Genomic DNA, 19035 nt, shown 5'->3' with positions numbered 1-19035 from the left:
AGCTTCCCTGGGCATTTTTCTGCTAAAGCTTTGGCTAACTTTCTCAAAACACTCTCATAATAAGCAGATTGGTCCTCCAGAAAGTCAACAGGCAAAATGCCTTAAGCATCCCCCAAAAACTGTTGCCATGACCTTTGTTCTGGACTAGTCCACTGCTGCTTTGACTGGACCACGTCCACCTCTTGGTAGCCATTGATTTGATTGTGCTTTGTCTTCACTAGTAAATCCATGTTCCATCTCCTGTTACAATTCTTCAAAGAGATGCTTTTGGATCTTGATCCTACTTGTTTAAAATTTCCATTGAAAGCTCTGCTCTTGTCTGCAGCTGATCTGGGTGCAATAGTTTGAGCACCCAGCAAGTGGAGAGTTTGCTCAACTTTTTCAGTTAGAATTGAGTAAGTTGAATCAATTGAGATGTCTGTGGTGTTGGCTATTGTTTATGCTGTTAATCATCAGCCTTCTTCAATCAGGGCATGAACAAGTTGAATTTTTTCCTTGAAAATTGATGTGGTCTGGTTCTGCGGGCTTAATCATCAACATTATCTCATCCCTTCTTAAAACAAGGTATCCATTTTTAAATTGCTGATTTGAAGCATTTTTCCCCATAAACCTTTTGTAAAATGTCAATGATTTCACCATTCTTCTACCCAAGCTTCACCATAAATTTGATATTTGTTCTTATTTCAATTTTAGCAGAGTATCTGTTGCTCTGATAGGGGATCTTTTCAAACTGATGTCTTATCCTTCTTAGTGCCTCAAACTAGATCCTATAGCAAGTTAGTATGAGTTTATTTTGCTGCAAAAATTTTGAAATCCATGAATAGTTTTTTCATAATATGCATTTTCCATGAACGTTTTGAAGACCCCTTGTATAACAACTATAACATAAAGAAGGGAAGGTAAACAAGAGCTAAATGGTTGTAAGTCTTCTGCATTTTACTTGAAGTGATAAAATATTAACTGTAAGTAGTGAACAGTTAAGTATATGTATTGTAATCCTTAGAGCAACCTCTTAAAAATTATAGAGATAGAGCCAAAAGTCAAGAGACACATTAAATTATTCAAATTATTCAAAAGGTGGCAGGAAAGGGAGGAGAGAGGAACAAAAAACAAAGGAAACAAACAGAAAACAAATAGATGGTAGACCTAAATCCAACCATATTAACTGTAAATGGTCTAAATGCACCAATTAAAAACAGGGATTGTCAGACTGGATTGGAGAACAAGATCCAATTACATGCAGTCTTTAAGAAATCCACATTAAATGTAAAGACATAGACAGGTTAAAAGGATGGGAAAAAAAGTTTGGAGACCAGTAGTTTGAAGAGGTCTGGATTTTCCTCTCTCAGATAATGGTTAGGGTGGGTGGGACAGGTATAGTGGGCTCACTATTGGGACAAGCTTAGTGTTACTACAAGCAAAAATCGCCAGATTCCCAACAGCTGTCACTTCAGGTAGGGACGATCACAGTCACCATGCAGAAGCCACACCTCACAAATGACTTGCAGAACCAAGTTGCACAGGGGTTCTCCTTGCTTCCAAGAATCCTAATTTGGCCTTTGCCAAAACAAGGGGATGCTTTGACCTGTCATAGCTGTGGGTGCACTGCAACCACCCTGGCAAGCTGGCACAGGCTCAGAAGATTCTGGTCTTGTGGCAACGTACTTTATGCTCTGATTCTGTGTGAATCTCAACGTTTTCATCGTGAATCTAAAATCACCACCTTGCTGTATATAGCAGCTTTCCAAACTGTCTCCAACCAGGAAGGAAGTGTTGGAAAGCCCAAGTCAAAGGCTCAGTTACTGGCACTTAGTTTCTGTCTCTAAACCTCCGGGCTTCACAAAGCTGTTTTGACCTGCAGAGTCCAAATGAAGGCAAGCCAAATGCTGTCAACAAGAAGCTCTTGCTTCTAGAAGCAAATAAGGTCACTGTTTCAGGAATCTGTGCCATTATCCCTTTGCAGGTGAATAAAAACACAGGAAGGGCCTATTTTAAGTAAATCTGTAGAGATTTAGATTGCAGAAACATTGGATAAACTGTAGGTCAGAGTATGCCAGGATTAGTTTGGAAGTTTTCATCAATTTCCTAGTCACGATCAAACATTATCTCAGAAAATGCTTGACTTCCTGCACAAATAAAAAATAGAACTTTTTAATGAAGATTAGTTCAGGTTAGTTATTTTTAGCTTCAGGATCAATGGCCTCAGTCCAAATAATATTGAGTAGAAAGTGTCCGTGTTTTATGACAAAGGTTAAATTCCAAAGTTAATTGTGACAGTCACTTGAATTTTGAAGTCACATTCCCCACTGTATGTTTATGGGAAAGGCTGTCCCTACTTCCAACTTTTTCTCTTAGGTTCCTACTGTAGAGATTGTTACCTGAATCGTAACGTCTGTTTTTCCTTCCTCCATAGTAATAGAATCCTGATTCTTAGCCAGGCATATCACTGCCTAGAATAGCCCAATCCCCCCAACTTCCCTTGTAACCAGGTGCAAACTACCCTGTACTAAGTTCTGCCGGGAGTTTTAAGAGGCAATATCCTGGGACAGCTTCCTGGAAGCTTCCTTACAACACTGCTGGCACCTTTCCTTCTTCCTCTTTGTCCCCTCTTTAATCCATCCTGCTGCTTGGAAAGCAGATGTGAGACGGCCGGAGGGCCAGCCACCGTCTTGACCATGAAGACCCAGGGAAGGCATCTGGGTTCCTGAGGACTTTGTGAAACGGAGTCATCATACCAGCCCTGGGTTGCCTACTTCTGGACATTTCCATGAGGGAGAAGTAAATTTCCATCTTGTGGAAGTCACTGCTAATTTTGGTTTCTGTTCCAGAGCTGAATTTAGTCCTTACATAGTTCCTAATGACCACAACCAAGAAACACTCTCAAATAAATACTAGGAAGAAGTTCTGGATAGAGAAACCATCTGAATCTATCCTTGGTAGATGAAAAATGTAGTCAACTACCTTTCTTGAGACATTTCACAGCAGAGTTACCAAGAGAAATACCAACAGCCAACAACCTAAATAGGCTTAACGGAGACCCTACATGGAGGGCCAGTCTCAGTTCTGTATGGTTTGGTGGAACAGGCAAGCCAGGGGTGGTCTGCACTCTATTCTGGTCCCTGATGCTGCCTGTCGTGGCCTTGGGTTGGGTTTTCCTCTGTGAACAATGAGAGTGTTAAACTAAATTAGGTATCTCTAGGCTTTCATCCAGCACTGAAATTCTAGCCCATTTTCTACCCTCCATTAGATTATGTACTCCTTTTGGATAAGTGAAATAATCTACGTAAAGTGCTTATCACTGTGCTTGGCACATGTAAGGTACTCTATAAATGTTAGCTATTAGGACCAAAGTTATTCATTTTTGTAATTCCAACAGTGTCTTTCCCAGAGTAGGTGTTGGTAAGTGTTTGCTGATGCCTTTGCGAATGCCTTCCGACTGCTCATCCCCTGCTTGCCCCTTCCCTGGGCTACTGGTATCAGCAAGAGAAAACCAAGAAAAAGAGACTCCTTAGGTTCTAGGTTACACGAATGCACAGGAGAAAAATCAGCAGATGAAGGAGGAAATACACCATTTATTTACAATTCTTTCACTTTATCCACAATTTCCCATACAAACATAAAAACTAAAAAAATAAAACCACCACTTGGGGAACACAAGTGTCTTTCTTTAATTAGTCCGGTTGAGGGAGGGTCAGAGCCCTCTCGCTCTGCGAAGGAGACTACTGAGGCACGCCAAAGGGGAAAGGAGAGGCGTGGGAAGAATGCCTGAGAAACAGCTCCAGATGAGAAACCGACCTCATACTGTGGTGCTGTGGCGGGCTTCACTGGCAAAGAGACTCAAGGGTGTCACCCCCCCGGGGACACTGCTTGGCTCCTCAAGAGGATGACAGCTACTTGCCCCCCAACAGCCCTCCACTACCAAATACCAAAAATGGAACACTGAGCTGTGTGGGGTGTGAAGGTGATAGTGGGGGACAACGAATGCTGCTCTCTGAGAAGATCCCCAAACCCCAGGGACACACAGGAAATCCCTTTCCTTGGCACTGAGTAGTCGGTCACAGCTTCTGTCCTGAACACGATGCTGACTTAAAAATGTAAAAACAAAAGCTCTCCCCAGGTTCCGGGGGAAAGGCAGGAACTAAAAAAACACACAGAATGGACTTGTCTGCCTCTGCAGTCCCTTCGTGGGTTGGCCGCTAGGGGTGGGGGTGGGGCAGGGCAGATGCTCCAGAAAGGCCCGGGAGGGGTGGGAAGAAGGGGGGACTCTGAGACACTGATGCTTGAGGTGGCTGCCACTGGTTTTCGAAGTGGCTCCACCTGCTCAGCCAGACATACTCTGGCAGCCTCCTGTTCCGCTCCCCCCAGAGCGGGGCACCCAGAAACCAACCTGGAGACGCGGAAGCTGCCTGCCCGGCAACTTCATCTGTGCTAGTGACCTAGATTGCTTTCACATGTTGATGCACATTATAAATATAAAATCATATCTGCTACAAAGAGGACATATTTGTACATCTTTACCCATATACATAATAACACAATTTACACATAATATCTTGGAGTGGGTCATCATGGAAAAACGGTTTGGAGAGGTAAGTAGCCCCTTCTCCCTCCCCTGACCTGATCCTTCTCAAGGGACGCTTGTACGCTTGGTCACTGGGGCCCTTCCCAACTGGTCTGATGGGGCTAGCTTGGACACAGAAATCCAGACATGTAACTAAATGCTGATGGGTGTGTACACACACTAACACCCCCACACACAGACATCTGGTGAGAAAAAGAAAAATAAAACTCCTAGCCCTTGGGTGTAGGCCTCTTCCCAGAGGTATAAGCATCAGTGCCTCTTCCATCTAGAGCAATGGTCTTATTGAAAAGCTGTCCCTCGCTGGCTCAGACTAGGGCAGAAGGAGAAGGGCTAGGAAACCAGGGAGAGGGAAGAGGGGCCAGGAGTCTTTTGAAAACATAAGGCGTTTTTGACCTGTGATCAAATCAAACCATGTCACAAAAATCAACCGTATCAGCTGGGGCCTGGAGGTGAGAAACAGCCAGTCCATGGAGGGACGATGGGAGTGAGACCCTGAGCCTTCCCCTTCTTTTTTCCAGTTTCTTTTCAAGGGGCAGACAACCCTGTACCACCTTTTCTGTCCTCTCCCAGACCTGGGCCCATCCACACGGCATGGAATACTGACAGTGGTCCAAGTGACACAGCCGGAGACACGGAGTGGTGGACACCAAAAAGTTAAGACCTGGGCGGCGGGCGTGAGCTTTGTACAACAGGAGTGGTTCCTGGCCGGGGTCCACGGCTCGCACAGTGGCCACAGTGATCAGATTGCCATCAGAGATGGGGGCAGTCTGGGTCCCCGGGGGAGACAGCACCTATCGGCGGTAGTGATTCGGGGCATCGGCAAACATGTACTTGAGTCTGTACGCCTCGGCGAGAAGCAGCCCAATCTCTTCGTTGCCCCAGTGGATTGTAGGTAGGTTCTGTAGCAGCATGAGAAGACCCTGGAATGCAAGAGAGGACTTTGACATCATTCCAGATTGCAGTCCAAGGGACCGCAGGCCCTCACGCAGAGACCAAGGCCTGGGATGCGGCTCCTTCCTCCTCGGCCTCACACCCCAGCGTCCAGCCCCCTCCTCCCAAACAGCACACGGCCCTCGGCCCCTCGTTCACCTCAGGAAGGCTCGAAAAGCCTCTGCTGATTCTCTGATCCACCAACGTCTGCCTCTTTCAAAAATGTTATAAATAGAGAATGATTTTAAATAAAGATTTTTAAGAGAGAAAAATAATCACTCATCCAAATATACTTCTCTCAAAGTATTCCTTTTCAGTATTTTTTCACATATTTCTTTAAATAGCTGTAATCATGACTTTAATATGCATTTTAGTCATCCTTTTTTACTATAATTTTCATGTTTTTCCACACAACCTTCAAAAATGATTCTTCTCGATGCCAGCGGTCCCATCAGGTGGCTATACCCTAATTGACTTAACCATTTCTCTTTTGTTAGGTACTTAATTTGCTTTTTATTCAACCTGTATTGACAAGACTGCAGCATATATCCTTTTGCATTTGACATTTTCCTGGTACTTCCACCGTTCACCCGCAGTCACCATGTTTGCCCTCCGCCGTCTCCAAAGACCGTCCTCCGCCTGCCTGTCTGGCTTACGGCCCCCCGTCCCCTGAGTACACCCCCCTCCAGCCAGGTCCACTTCCCACACATTTACTGTTTAACTCATGCTGTTCCTTTTACCTGGAACACTTTTCTCCTCCACTTATCTAAATCCTGTTCAGCTTTCAAAGTCCAGGTCCCTCAAACAGCTCCATAAAAACAGTCTATTAAAGAGGATAGTGGAATAAGAAATGAATGTGTGATTTTAGTCTATTTCTGGTAATTTAGTTATCTATGCTGCTGCTGCTGCTTCATGTTCTTTCTCTGTCTCTCTTTCTGAACTCGATATTCTTATTTTTCCCAATTATAAAGGTAATAGTTGTAAGACACAAAATCCAGAAGTCATAAAGAGCCTTACAGGTTTGATTACATACAATTTTGAAACCTCGATATGTCAAGAGACACCAAAAACAAAGATAAAAATATAAGAAGCTGACAAGAATACTGATAACATCTATAAAAGATAAAAGGCCAATACATATAATCAATAAGGACTGCCTACAAATCAGTGAGAAAAAAGGCAAACAGCCACATAGGAAAGAAACCAGATGAGTGAGGTGAACAGGTACCGTGCAGGATGCCCGTGGCCCACTCGCACACCAGGGTTACTTTAAAAAAAATGCTTTTAGCTGATCTGAAAATGGTCTACACCCAAGGGCAATATTTTGCGTTCTCAGTGTAGAAGTCTTGCACATCTTTTATGAGATTTCTTCCTTCAGTATTAGAGGCTCAGCTGGGCACGGAGCTGCCCGTGGCACGTCATTGCCATGTGTGGCCAGTATGATCAATTTCTGACCAGGTCTGGGATGTGAGCAGAAATGATAGATGTACCTTCTGGATTCTGCCCTAAACTTCTCCTTCTCTCCTCCCTAGACAAATGGATATGAACGGAAGGGTGGAAGTGGTCATCTTAGACCATGCTACTGAAGCCATGTGTTGAAGGTGGCAGAGCACTAAGACAGAAGAAAGCAGGGTCCCTAACACGCTGGAACCACGTTAGCCCTGGACGGCTCACATTTAGACTGTCAGCTGAAGGAAAGTAAAAAACTATCTTGTTTTAAGCCACTGTTATTTTGGGGTCTTGGTTACAGTAGACAAGTTTATATCATCTTAAATACAGGCCATATCTATCAAAGTTAGAAATGCGCATGGTCTTTGACTCAGCAACTCTGCTTCTATGTCCCTATCCTAGGAAAATATCCACACTCATGTACAAAGGTATTCACTGCAACATTGCTTCAAACAGTGGGGAAAGTGATACCAGGGAAGTGCCCGTTAGTATGGGAATGATTAGATAAAGCATGGATTATCCATACCATGAAATACAAGGCAGCATTTATAACAAATGAAGTAGGTCTACATGTACCAACACAGAAAGATATAGAAGACATTTTAAGAAGGACAAAAAAGGAAAATTGTAGGAAAATTTTATATTATGATCCCTTTATAATATGACCTCTTTTACTTGGGTAAAAGAAAAAATACAGAACCTCAGAGTTTGAGATTGCTGTGAGCTAGGCTGACACCACGGCATTCTACTCAGGGCAATGGAGTGAGACTCTGTCTCAAAAAAAAAAAAAAAAAAGAAAGAAAGAAAGAAATAGTAAAGGAAGTCTTAAAATCTAAATAAGAGAACTCTAGAGAGTAACCTAAAGCCATATGAAAATAAAGTTCTCTGGCAAAAGAAAAAAAAAAGAAAAAATACAATAGATTTGTCTATGCACATGTGTATATAAAAATTGTAGACAGTGAGGTGGTAAACTGGTTACCTTTGGCAAGGAAATCTTTCACTTTTCTCTCATTCTGCTGTACCTTTTCAAAGAAAGTCTTTGTATATTATTGTGTGATGAAACATTTTTTGGGGGGTAATACACGCTCTGTGGAAGTTTTGTTTAGTAAAAAGTAAAAATTCTGGAAATAAATTGCCCATGAATTCATGATCAAGAGGAAGCCATTTTTAAACATTTTGGCAGATTTCCTTCTAGCCCTTTTCCTGCACATTTCACACAGTTGAAATATTTTCTCTATATAATTTTGAATCTACCCAGCATTTATCATAAATATTTCCTCTAATGTTAAGGACCCCTGGTAGACATTTTCAATGGCCAAAGAATTTTCCATGATGTAAAATGTACCAAAATTTACTCTACATCCTCCTGCTTTGAGTATTTAATTATTTCCAGTTTTTTACTATAATAAAATTACAATGAATATCTTTGTGCACAAAACCATATCTTGGTTTATTTACTTGGGCTAAATTCCTAGAAATGAAATTATTGTTCCAGAGGGCACAAACACTTGAAAGTTACGTAACATTCATCCAGAAACACATTCCAGAAAAATGCCCATTTCCTTAGATCTCCATCAGCACTGAATACTCACTCTCATTAAAAAAAAAACTAACTTTGTTAATTATGTCTTTCCCTTAGATCCCCAAGCCTGAGAACAGAACTCGAAGCCTAAGTCACAATGTAGGTGAACCCGCAGAGAAATATAATGCTTCTCTGTATGTCCATACTCTCCCCTTCCCTGGCTGCTGGCACCCACCGTCTTTCCCACACCCTCCAGGTACACACCCCTCCAAACACACTGTTGCTGAGATTCACTCAACCAGGCCAGCTACTCACCCAGTTACTGACATTCACTCAACCCACCAGATGCTATCATTTCTTTAAAAAACTCTTTTAGCAGATCTGAACATGTCCGGAGTGCTCACTTCTTACAGTAGCAATTCTTCCTTGGTTCTATCTCAGTCTCAGTCCTGTCTGCCTCAAAGCTTTCTTTTTTAAGGGAAACATCATTTCTACCTCAACTTATTTTTTAAGATGTTGACCTTGGAACATGAACTCCCTGGCCTCTGGCCCCTTTGACTCTTCTCTCCTGCTTCCTACTTCCTTCCCCCAATGTGCCCCCACCCCCACACAAACCAGAAAAGGTATTACTTAGCGTTCTCCTCATGGAACCAAATTTTATCCTGAATTAGGCAGACCCTCTTTTATACAGGTCTTGACCTTTTCTGTACCGTAGACTCTTTTGGCTGTCTGGAGAAGTCTATCGATTCCTTCTCAGAATAATGGTTTTAAGTACATAAAATACACAGAAATACAAAAAATATACATTTTTTGTTTTCAGAGACCAGATCTTGCTCTTTCACCCAGGCTGGAGTGCAGTGGCATGATCATAGCTCACTGCAGCCCTGGACTCCTGGGTTCAAGTGATCCTCCCACCTCAGTCTCCTGAATAGCTAGGACTATAGATGCACACCACTATGCCTGGCTAATTTTTTGGAGAGGCAGGGTGTTGCTATGTTGCCCAGGCTGCTCTCAAACTCCTGGCCTCAAGCGATCCTCCTGCCTCGACCTCCCAAAGTGCTAGAATTACAGACCTGAGCTACCATGCCTGCTTGGCCCTAATTAAAATATTTTTAAAAGAAATTTGTGATAGGCTGGGTGTGGTGGCTCATGCCTGTAATTCTAGCACTCTAGGACACTGAGGTGGGAAGACTGAGCTCAGGAGTTCAAGACCAGCCTGAGCAAGATTGAGGCCCTGTCTCTACTAAAAATAGAAAAATTAGCTGGGCATCCTGGTGGGTGCCTGTAGTTCCCAGCTACTCAGGAGGCTGAGGCAGGAGGATCGCTTGAGCCCAGGAGTTTGAGGTTGCTAGGAACTCTGATGACATCACTGCATTCTACCCAGGGCAACAGAGTGAAATTCTGTCCCAAGGGAGGAAAAAAAAAGAATTTGTAACATTTACCTCTGTGTGGTAAGATTTCAGGTACCACTTTTTTTTTTTTTTTTTTGGAGACAGAGTCTTGCTCTGTTGCCTGGGCTAGAGTGAGTGCCGTGGCGTCAGCCTAGCTCACAGCAACCTCAAACTCCTGGGCTCAAGCAATCCTCCTGCTTCAGCCTCCCGAGTAGCTGGGACTACAGGCATGCATCACCATGCCCAGCTAATTTTTCTATTTTTAGTTGCCTGGCTAATTTTTTTTTCTGTTTTTAGTAGAGAAGGGGGTCTTGCTCTTGCTCAGGCTGGTCTTGAACTCCTGACCTCAAGAAATCCTCCTGCCTTGGCCTCCCAGAGTGCTAGAATTACAGGCATGAGCCACCGTGCCTGGCTGCAAATTTTTTCTTATTGGAATTTTCTAATTTTTCTATAATGGTTATATATACTTGCGTAATTGATAACAAACAAAAACAGCCGACAAAGGGCTGAGCTCTCTAGAAGAGAATACTATTCTTTGCTGAGATGGGCTGCAACTATAATTTCTAATTATTCTAGCCTTAACAGAAACCTCCCAGAGGCTTCAAATAATAATACCCCTGGACAAGTTAACCTCCCCACGTCCCCCAAAGAGATGTGGCTCAAAGGAACCACTCTGCCACCTGGTGGCTATGCCTAGAAACTGCAGCACCACCACTTTCAGCCCTGGCCCCATCCCACTGCCCATCATAGTGTTGCAACAATCGGAAGCCCTGCCCAGTGGATTAAAAAGTAGAAACTGACTAGTCATGGCTGGGGGACAAAGGTGTTAATCACAAATCAGGAGCTTTTATCTACGGGTAGAGAAGAGGCACAGCCAGGGCAGGAATGACTGAAGATTTGTTACAAAGCCAGTTCATGGGAGCATCAGGCATGTCATGCAGTCAGATGAAATACTACAGCTGGGAGGAGAAGACAGCTTATAGGGCAATCATCAGGGACAGGTTCCCAATTAATGGAAAAAAACGCAATCGCCTTTCACAGAAGAAAGCTGGAAACGGCCAAAATAGCAAAAAAAGGGCCAGACACAGTTACCTGCTGAGAACCTACATATCCACAAAGGAAAAAGCAATATGGTAGAGAAGGAATTCAAGTCGTATGTGAGGGGTGGAAAAAACAATTAGAAAGGGATTAATGAAGAAGGATGGTAGGTAATAAGCAGAGACTTCAACAAGGGAAAGGTACAGGGAAAGCTCATTAGAGAACGCCCAACAGATGGGAGAATGGAGGAAGAACATCATCAAGGATAATAATAGTGGCAGTTACCATTTATTGAGCATTTACGACGTACCAGACAGGGCTCTAAATGTTTTACATATGCTTTATATTAGTTCATTTAATCCTCACATCAACTCTATGAGATACATATTATTCCCTCCATTTTACAGATGAGGAAATTGAGGCACAGAGGTTAAGGAACTTGCCCAAGGTCACGGATTAGTGCGGGGCTGGGATTTGAGCCCAGACAATCTGGTTCAAGAGCCGGTGCTCATAACCACTATACTATACACTGCCTGCCCTGGGGTGCGAAGTGGGGCATAAAGTAGAAGGAACAAAAAGAAGAGTGTCATAAAAGAGGCTGTTTGAAGGAAATCTTGAAGAATGGAGTAAATTTTTTTTGTTCATTTTTATTTAGTCATGAAGTCCTTAGAATCATAGTGGGGCTTGATGCCATGTTGGTGTCACACTTTGCCAAGTCATCCAAAGAATATGCCAACCTTCTTTTTCAGCTTCTTTGTCTGCTAATGCATTACTAGACCCAGCAGGCAGCTCACCCAGACAATTTCAGTAACGGATTTTGGCTCTCTGTGCATAACAGATGACAATTCTTATGAAGCATCCAGTCTGTCTTACAGCTGAGAGAGGTGAACCTGCTGCAGAGGTCACATCTAAATTCTTGAATGAACTTTTATCAGTGCCGCCACCGTGGCCTCCTTCTCCCGTCCCCCCTTCTCTCCCTCCTGCGCATGGGAGCGGCCCGGCCAGTGACCAAGAGCTGATTAATTTTACTTGGCAATAAGGGCCAGCACAACCAAAGATAGGATGTATTAACAGCAAAAGAACATAAAATACATAGCTATTAAATAAGATACTGCATGTAGAATCACTCTTCAATATTGGAACACTCTTCGCAAATGTAAAGTGTATTCAGGCATGTAAAACTACTTTCCTAGTCAAATAACTACTTTAAAACAAACCTCTCCTGTTTTGAGAATCAGTGAGATAGCAAAACATTTCCCCTAGTCCCAATTCAACTTTTTGAAAACATTCCCTTGCATATAAACTTTTGAGAGTCAAACTTTTATGCATTGGTTTTTCCCATGCCATTTGGCAAGCTCTCCTCTCAGAGAAAGCTGTATAGCATTTCCCTCAATGGCCTGTTTTTGTTCACATGTCTAGGAATCGTGCCCTTTCTCACACCAGCTTGTTTTGGGCGGAAGATCTTCAGTTCCCAGGGCTCCCTCCAACCCTTCCTATGGGCAGGATTCAAACTGGCAATTCACCAAATGTCTGTAAAGACAGGGCCGGTGTTTGGGCAATGTTCCACAATTGCGCCCTGGAGTTCCTGCATAAGTGGTGGGTGGATGCCATCTGGTTCAAGGGATTTATTTACATTTAGTTTGGTATTTAGGCCTGGAACATCCCACGGGCTTAGCACTATTTCATTTAATAACCCTGACCTGTTTCCTACAAAAGAAACCTTCAGAGTGGGAATCTCTCCAAGGTTTTCTTCCCTAAGATAGAAGACCAGCTGATACTTCAGTTTAGAGTCATTAGCTAGTTCCACTGACTCCCTTGTCATTTCCCTTTCTATGTATGTACGTATTTATTTTTTATTTAGATAGGGTCTCACTCTGTCGCCCAGGCTAGAGTACAGTGGTGTCATCACAGCTCACTGCAACCTCAAGAGATCCTCCTGCTTCAGCCTCCCGAGCAGCTGGGACCACAAGTGTGCATCACCACACCTGGCTAATTTTTCTATTTTTTGTAGAGACAAGGTCTCGCTCTTGTTCGGGCCTCAAGTGATCCTCCTGCCTTGGCCTCCCAAAGTGTTAGGATTATAGGGGTGACCTTTTTATGTATTTAAAGGAACTTTGATTATTAGTTCTTGGAGTCCCCTGCATGGTGCTTCTCAAAACCAGTTGTGAGCCATCCGAGGCCTTGTTGGCACCTGCCCGACATCTTTGTGGGCTCCCGTGTTCTTCTGGGCTCTCCCAGGCGCTGCTTTTCCTAAGATCACTTTCTAGGACTGTAGAGTGACCAGGCATTTGCTCAGGTGCCCGTCCTCTCTGACTTGGGCACACACTCTTCCTAGAAATATGTTAGAGCCAAACAGTTTTCAGGCTTCCTGTGGGTCACTTTATTCTGCATACATTTTCTGCATGCTGCTCATTTAAGTGCCTACAACTTGGCACAGCTCATGCTCTTCCTCATGCAGACTTTCTGGATTTTGGAGGTGTTTCCCTACTTCCCCAGGCACCCCCTCTGTGTTTTGGTTGTAATTATGTGGTGCTGCGCTCACCCACAGAGGGCTTCCATGTGCTCCCCACAGGAACTCACAGAGCTCACTCAGCCAGTTCCTGTCCTTCCGGGTTGGACATGAACCTGCTCTGGGAAGTCTTCCCTGAAGTCTGACCTCCGCAACCTGCCTTGATGATGTACTCTGCCAATGGATGCCAGGAATAAAAACATGTTTTCCAGTGAGCTAATTCTGTGGCTCTTCCAGTTTAACATTCCAGGTTTAGCCTTGGCCAGAGGGTAGGAGGCTGAAAGTCCACTCTTAATGCTATGATGTTTTAATTTAACAATGGACTGTTACCCCTGAGACTCCCTAGTGCGCTGTGCTGGCCTGGGTGGGGAGCTGGGAGGATATGGACAGAGGCCCAGAGCTGTGCTCTGCTCACAACCCACACTAGTCTCCAGGGACTGCCTGCTGTGGTCAGCTGTGGTGCACAGAGCCTCTGCTGCCCACAGAGACATGAGGGAGGGTGTCGGGCCACGTGGGAGGGAGAGCATGAGAGGGCAGCAGGAGCGCATAGATCCTCCTGGCAGTGGAACCAGAAAAAGCCAGGAGCCAGAATAGGAAGAGATCAAAGGGAGGACCTTGGAGGTATTCTTTTTCAGTTTTAAAACAGCCAATTTTTTTGTTAAACATTTCTTTGTGAGGAGAAAGCCTGTCAGCAATCGACAGGGAGAGGGGAGGGGGTAGGCGGGGAGTAAGCAGATCCTGGCCTGTGACTGCCACAGCGGGAGTGTAGCTCAAGGCTTCCAGGACGCACCTGGCCAGGCCCCAGGTAGAGAGGCAGCAAAGCACAAGGGCTCAGCAAGCGGATTCCGGGTTTCCACCATGCACTCTCTGGGTGACCCTGGCCTAGTTATGTAATCTAACCATGACTCAGTTTCCCTATTTGTAAAATGGGGGCATTAATTATGGCCTTATAGTACTATTACAAGGATTAAATGAGTTAACACAGATAAACATTTAGAATAGTGCCTGCACATTAAGAGAGCTAAAAACGAGCTATTATTAGATTGAACCTTATGAAACTGCCAACATTCAAATATTCTGTCCTATAAATACAATTGCATTCAATCTAACGTTTTTGTCTTTATTCTATTACACCAGCCAAGGCTGAGGGCCAGAATTGTCGAGGGCCTCCTGCTACCACGAAGAGCCTTGGTCCAGCTCTGCTAGAAGCTCTCATTTCAAGCAGCCCTTGGGTCCCTAATGACGCAGCCATCCTGCCCTCTAGCACTGTGCACAGATGTGCCTCTTAATGTGATCCTCCATCAGTTTTTGGTTCCGTCTCCCGGCCCGTGGCCCCAGACAACCGCTTGGCCAGGGAGAAGGAGGTATCCCTCCTCTCCCCGCAGCTGGGACCCTGTCCTCTGCCCCCGCATCCTCGGTGCCCCCTCTCCAGCCCAGTTTGCTCAGCCAGGTCGGCAGTTTCACCCAGGATAAACCTAGCGTGGTCTACTCATTCAGTTAAAAACTACTTAATTAGAAACTTAGGTTTTTTAAGCTGTGTCTTCACTGCTCCCTGGACTCAGGAGTACACTGCAGGTAGTAATAATATTAATAATAAAAAGCTCACTGTTTTCAGGGCTATTTGCCAAATATACCATTCTAACTGCTTCACATGTATAATTTGTGTAAACTCACAATAGCCCTAGGAGGTAGGTACTATTATCCCCATTTTATAGATAAGAAAACTGAGGCACAGAGCGCACCAAGTTACTTGTTTACAGCTGCATGCCTGAAAAGCAGCAGAGCTAGGATTTGACCCCAGGCAGTCCAGCTCCAAAGACCACGGTCTAACCACTGTACTATTCTGCACAGTCCTCAATTTTGGTAAGAAGGTGGCTGCTTCCCCTCTGGAACCCCTCCACCGGCCCCTCTTACATCTGGCTCTTCTTCCCCTCTCTTTAAGGGTAACAAGTGGCTGGTCTGCTAAAACTGCCACAACTCCCACTTTTATTTCTGCAACCAGTTCATTTGGTTTTTCTTTGAGTCACTTACTGCAGCTTTAGTCCTAAAACTTCTGTCCCAGGCTGGGCCTGTTTGGCTTTCTACCATACCTGTGTTCATCTACAGAGCTTCCTTCACGGTAATTTAATCAGAAGCAGCCTTTTAGCAGTGAGGATGCATGTGCCTATTTTCTCCGCAAACATTATGTCCAATAGCTCACACTCTTGCACGATGCTCTTGTGCCCTGTTCCTCACACCTCTGCCACGACCTCTGTCTCTAAAGGATACTGTTTAGCCTAACATAGCCAGGCACATTTTTTCCTTTTATTATTCATAGAATTTTAGAACTGTGTGGGGTGGGAGGAACTTTGCAGATTATCCAGTTTAATCGCCCCATTCTATTTTGTCTAAAAGAGGTCAGACTCCTGCATGAGTCGCATTAACTGAGGCATCGACACAGCAGCAGACAGCCCCAACGTTGTGTGGGTTATCGCCAAAAGACCTCAAACCTATCAGATAATCAAATATGCTCCCCAGTAAAGAACCCTCTATGGTTAACCTGGTTGTAAAGTTACAGAGTATTGTCCTCCGCTGTGCCGAGACCTCGAACTGCTAAAAGCCGTTCCAGGAATCAGCTCCAGCTCCCTGAGCTAACGCGCGAAGCACTCGGATCACACGTGGCGAGGCTCTCTGGGCCTGGCTTGTGATAACTAAATGGGACTTCTGCTCCCCATATCCTGCTCCCCTCAGCCACGTTAACAAAATCGATAGCTCGCCCGGCACACAGCCACTCCAGCCCCAGGTCCTCATCTGTCCTAGGACGTCACACGTGCTGCTTGTAGGCACAGCCATGGTTCTTAATCAGCAGCCTGCAGCCTCGGCGCCACAACTAGCGTCTCCTCACGGAGGTCAACCCATCCACTCTCCCTTTGCTTCCATAGCCCCTGCTTGGGCAAGCTGGGCCCTGTTTATCCATCTGTCTGCCGAACAGGCGTCCGTTCTGCTACTACCTAACGCCAGTTTCAGAGTGGGGTCCTGCATCGTTTCAGATGCCGTTGCCCTTGAGAACACCTGTGTTATCAGTCAGGCCTTAGAAGAACATTCAACCTTCTCGGGCTTTTTTCCCCCTGCTTTTAAAAGAAATATATACCTGTTAAAAACAAACAAACGAACAAACAAACAAAGAAACCAACAAACAAACAAACCCCTCCGTTCAGAAATGTACAAAGTGTAAAAACAAAAGCCCCCAACTGCCACCCCCAGATGGTGACCAGGAACGACCTTCAGGCTATTCTCTCTGCAGCCCACAGAGCTGAGCAATCTGTCTCCTCAATCCCTGTTCCCCCACCCACCAGCTAGCACAGGCCCGTCCTGAGCTTTCTCAGGGGGACTCTGAAGCACTCCCACCCAGGGCGTCCAGGACGCTGCCCTCGCACGGGTCGTCCCCTCTCAGCCTCCTCTGTTCTCTGGCCCCTTCATGTAGGAGCGTGCCAGGATCGGGCCCTGGTCTGCTTCTCTGTCTACATTCGCTTCCTCAGGGATCTCATCCAGTGTCCTGGCTTTGAGGCACATCTCATGAAAAGCCCTTAAATGTACAGGTCCAACCCAGACCTCTCTTTTGAACTCCAGACTCATTAGATTTGTTTGCCTAGTCTACATTTAGATGTCCAATGGCATTTCAAATTCAACACGCCCAAACCAACTCCTGATTTTCCTCCAAAAACCTCTTCCTCCTACAGCCTTCTCCATAAACTGTACAGTCATCCAGACTCATCCCTTCCTGTCAAACTCTACACCCAATTTATTAAGAAATCCTGTTGGCTCTACTTACAAAATAGATCCAAAATCTGGCCGCTTCTCACACCTCCACTGTCACCATCCAGGTGCCGGCCGCCCTCACGTCTCACCCGGGAGACTACAACAGCATCCTGGGCGGCCTCTCCGCTTCCACCCTCGCCCACACCTGAAGTCTACATGTCTACACAGAAGCCAGAGTGATCTTTTTACAACGTAAGTCAGATCATGTCTCTCCTCTGCTCAAGCCTCTCTTGCGGATCTCCTCCCACTCAGTAAAAGCCAAACTCCTTACAATGGCTACAAAGTCCTCGGTGATCTGGGTCCCTGTGACTTCTCCGACCTCACCTCTTCCTTCTTCCCCTGGATCACGTTGCTTCAGGCCACGTTGGTCACTGTCATGATCCCCTCATCAGCCCGGCCATGTCACTGCCTAAGACCTTTGCACTGGCTGTTCCCTCTGCGCAGACGCTCTTCCCCCAGACGTCCACATGGCCTGTGCCCTCACCCTCCTCAAGCCTTTGCTCAAGGGTCACCTTCTCAGTGAGCCTATCATGACTACTTTACTTGAAACTGCAAATCTATCCATTCTCTACCACCTAATAAGCCCTTTACCCTGCTCTACTTTTAAAAAATATATTTCTTATCATCTTTAAGTTCTTTTATATTTACTATGTTTTGTTTACTGTATGTCTCCCCCAACTCATACGTAAGCTCTGTGGAGAACAGAGACCTCTGTCTATTTCACTTCCCAATATATCCTGTGCCTTTAAACCAGTGCCTCTCACACGGCCGACATTCAACAAATGCTTGTCAGTGAATGAATGAAAGACCTCTCGGGCCTGCCCAATCACTCCGCAGCCTTACTGGCACAGAGACCCCTTTCACACCAACGAACTCTGGGCCCAGTGACTTCCTGCCAACTGGAAGGGGCGACCTCTTCTGAGCACCCTTCCTATTCCTATTCCCTGCTGTGGCAGCTTCTGTCTGCAGAGCTCCTCTGAGGGGCTGACTCCCATTCTGACGTTCATTCCCAGCCCAGGCTGAGCTCTCGGCCACTCACCTGGAAGTCTTCCTCATCCAAGATCTCTTTCCTCCACTTGATCAAGAAGGCTGCACACACGTACAGATGGAAGTGGGAGAACCCTTCTGGTTCAGACTGGGAAGCAAAGAACAGAGTTAGGTCTCCAAGCCCTGACAAGGATCCAGCTCTGGTCCTCTCAGTTCCAATCCCTCTGGAGGGTGGGAGAGCAGTACAATACCCCTTCACGGCCAGGCGCACAGAAGCATGGGAAGATTTAGCAAAGCCCCTGCCCCTGAGGCTAAGGCAGACACAGAGGTAGAGAGGAGGTGGGGGGACTTCTGAGCAGCCACACTCCACACGAGGGCGGGCGGGAGCTGGGCCCCTCAGGGCAGCGTGGCAGGGAGAGGCCAGGGGATCCCTTCATACCTGGTATGTGTCCCACAGGCGGATGGTGCAGCGGAGAGGAAGCTCCCGCATAAGCAGGTTGTTCATCCAACGAAAGGCAAACTGCAGGTATTCGACCTCGTACCTCCTGAAGTGATTATGTACCTGCTCTGAAACAGGAAGCGTCATTGGCCCCAGGGCACAAGCTAGAGGATCGCACTCTGAAAGGGTCACAGGAACCAGAAGGGCAGATTCCACTTCTTATCATCCCCTCCCCCACTGGGAAGCCAGACGGACGGGGCAGACAGGCCTCTGTTGATGGCATCCGGTCACAGCAACGCCCATGGCTAGCTCAGCCCGCGCGCACTACTTCAACACCCCACAGCAGCGGGGTGCCCCTCTTCCTTCGCAGGCCTGTGCTGGCCGCAGAGC

At 45.7% G+C, this 19035-nt stretch overlaps 1 protein-coding gene across 1 annotated transcript in view; it reads right to left on the bottom strand.

The window, feature by feature from the left end:
• Nucleotides 1–3552: 3552 nt before the first annotated feature.
• Nucleotides 3553–19035, bottom strand: part of TBC1D22B (TBC1 domain family member 22B) — a 68866-nt gene continuing 53383 nt past the window's right edge. Inside the window, exons 11-13 of the mRNA XM_069487639.1 lie at nt 18646–18773; nt 18259–18354; nt 3553–5502 (exon numbers count right to left, since the gene is read on the bottom strand). Coding sequence (XP_069343740.1) covers nt 5374–5502; nt 18259–18354; nt 18646–18773 — 353 coding nt within the window. The 3' untranslated portion in view covers nt 3553–5373. The remainder of the gene's footprint in view (nt 5503–18258; nt 18355–18645; nt 18774–19035) is intronic.

Source organism: Eulemur rufifrons, chromosome 15 (genome assembly GCF_041146395.1).
Source record: "Eulemur rufifrons isolate Redbay chromosome 15, OSU_ERuf_1, whole genome shotgun sequence".
NCBI classification, from domain to species: Eukaryota; Metazoa; Chordata; class Mammalia; order Primates; family Lemuridae; genus Eulemur; species Eulemur rufifrons.
The sequence above is the reverse complement of the archived record's forward strand: the minus strand, read 5'-3'. Positions and strand labels throughout refer to the sequence as shown.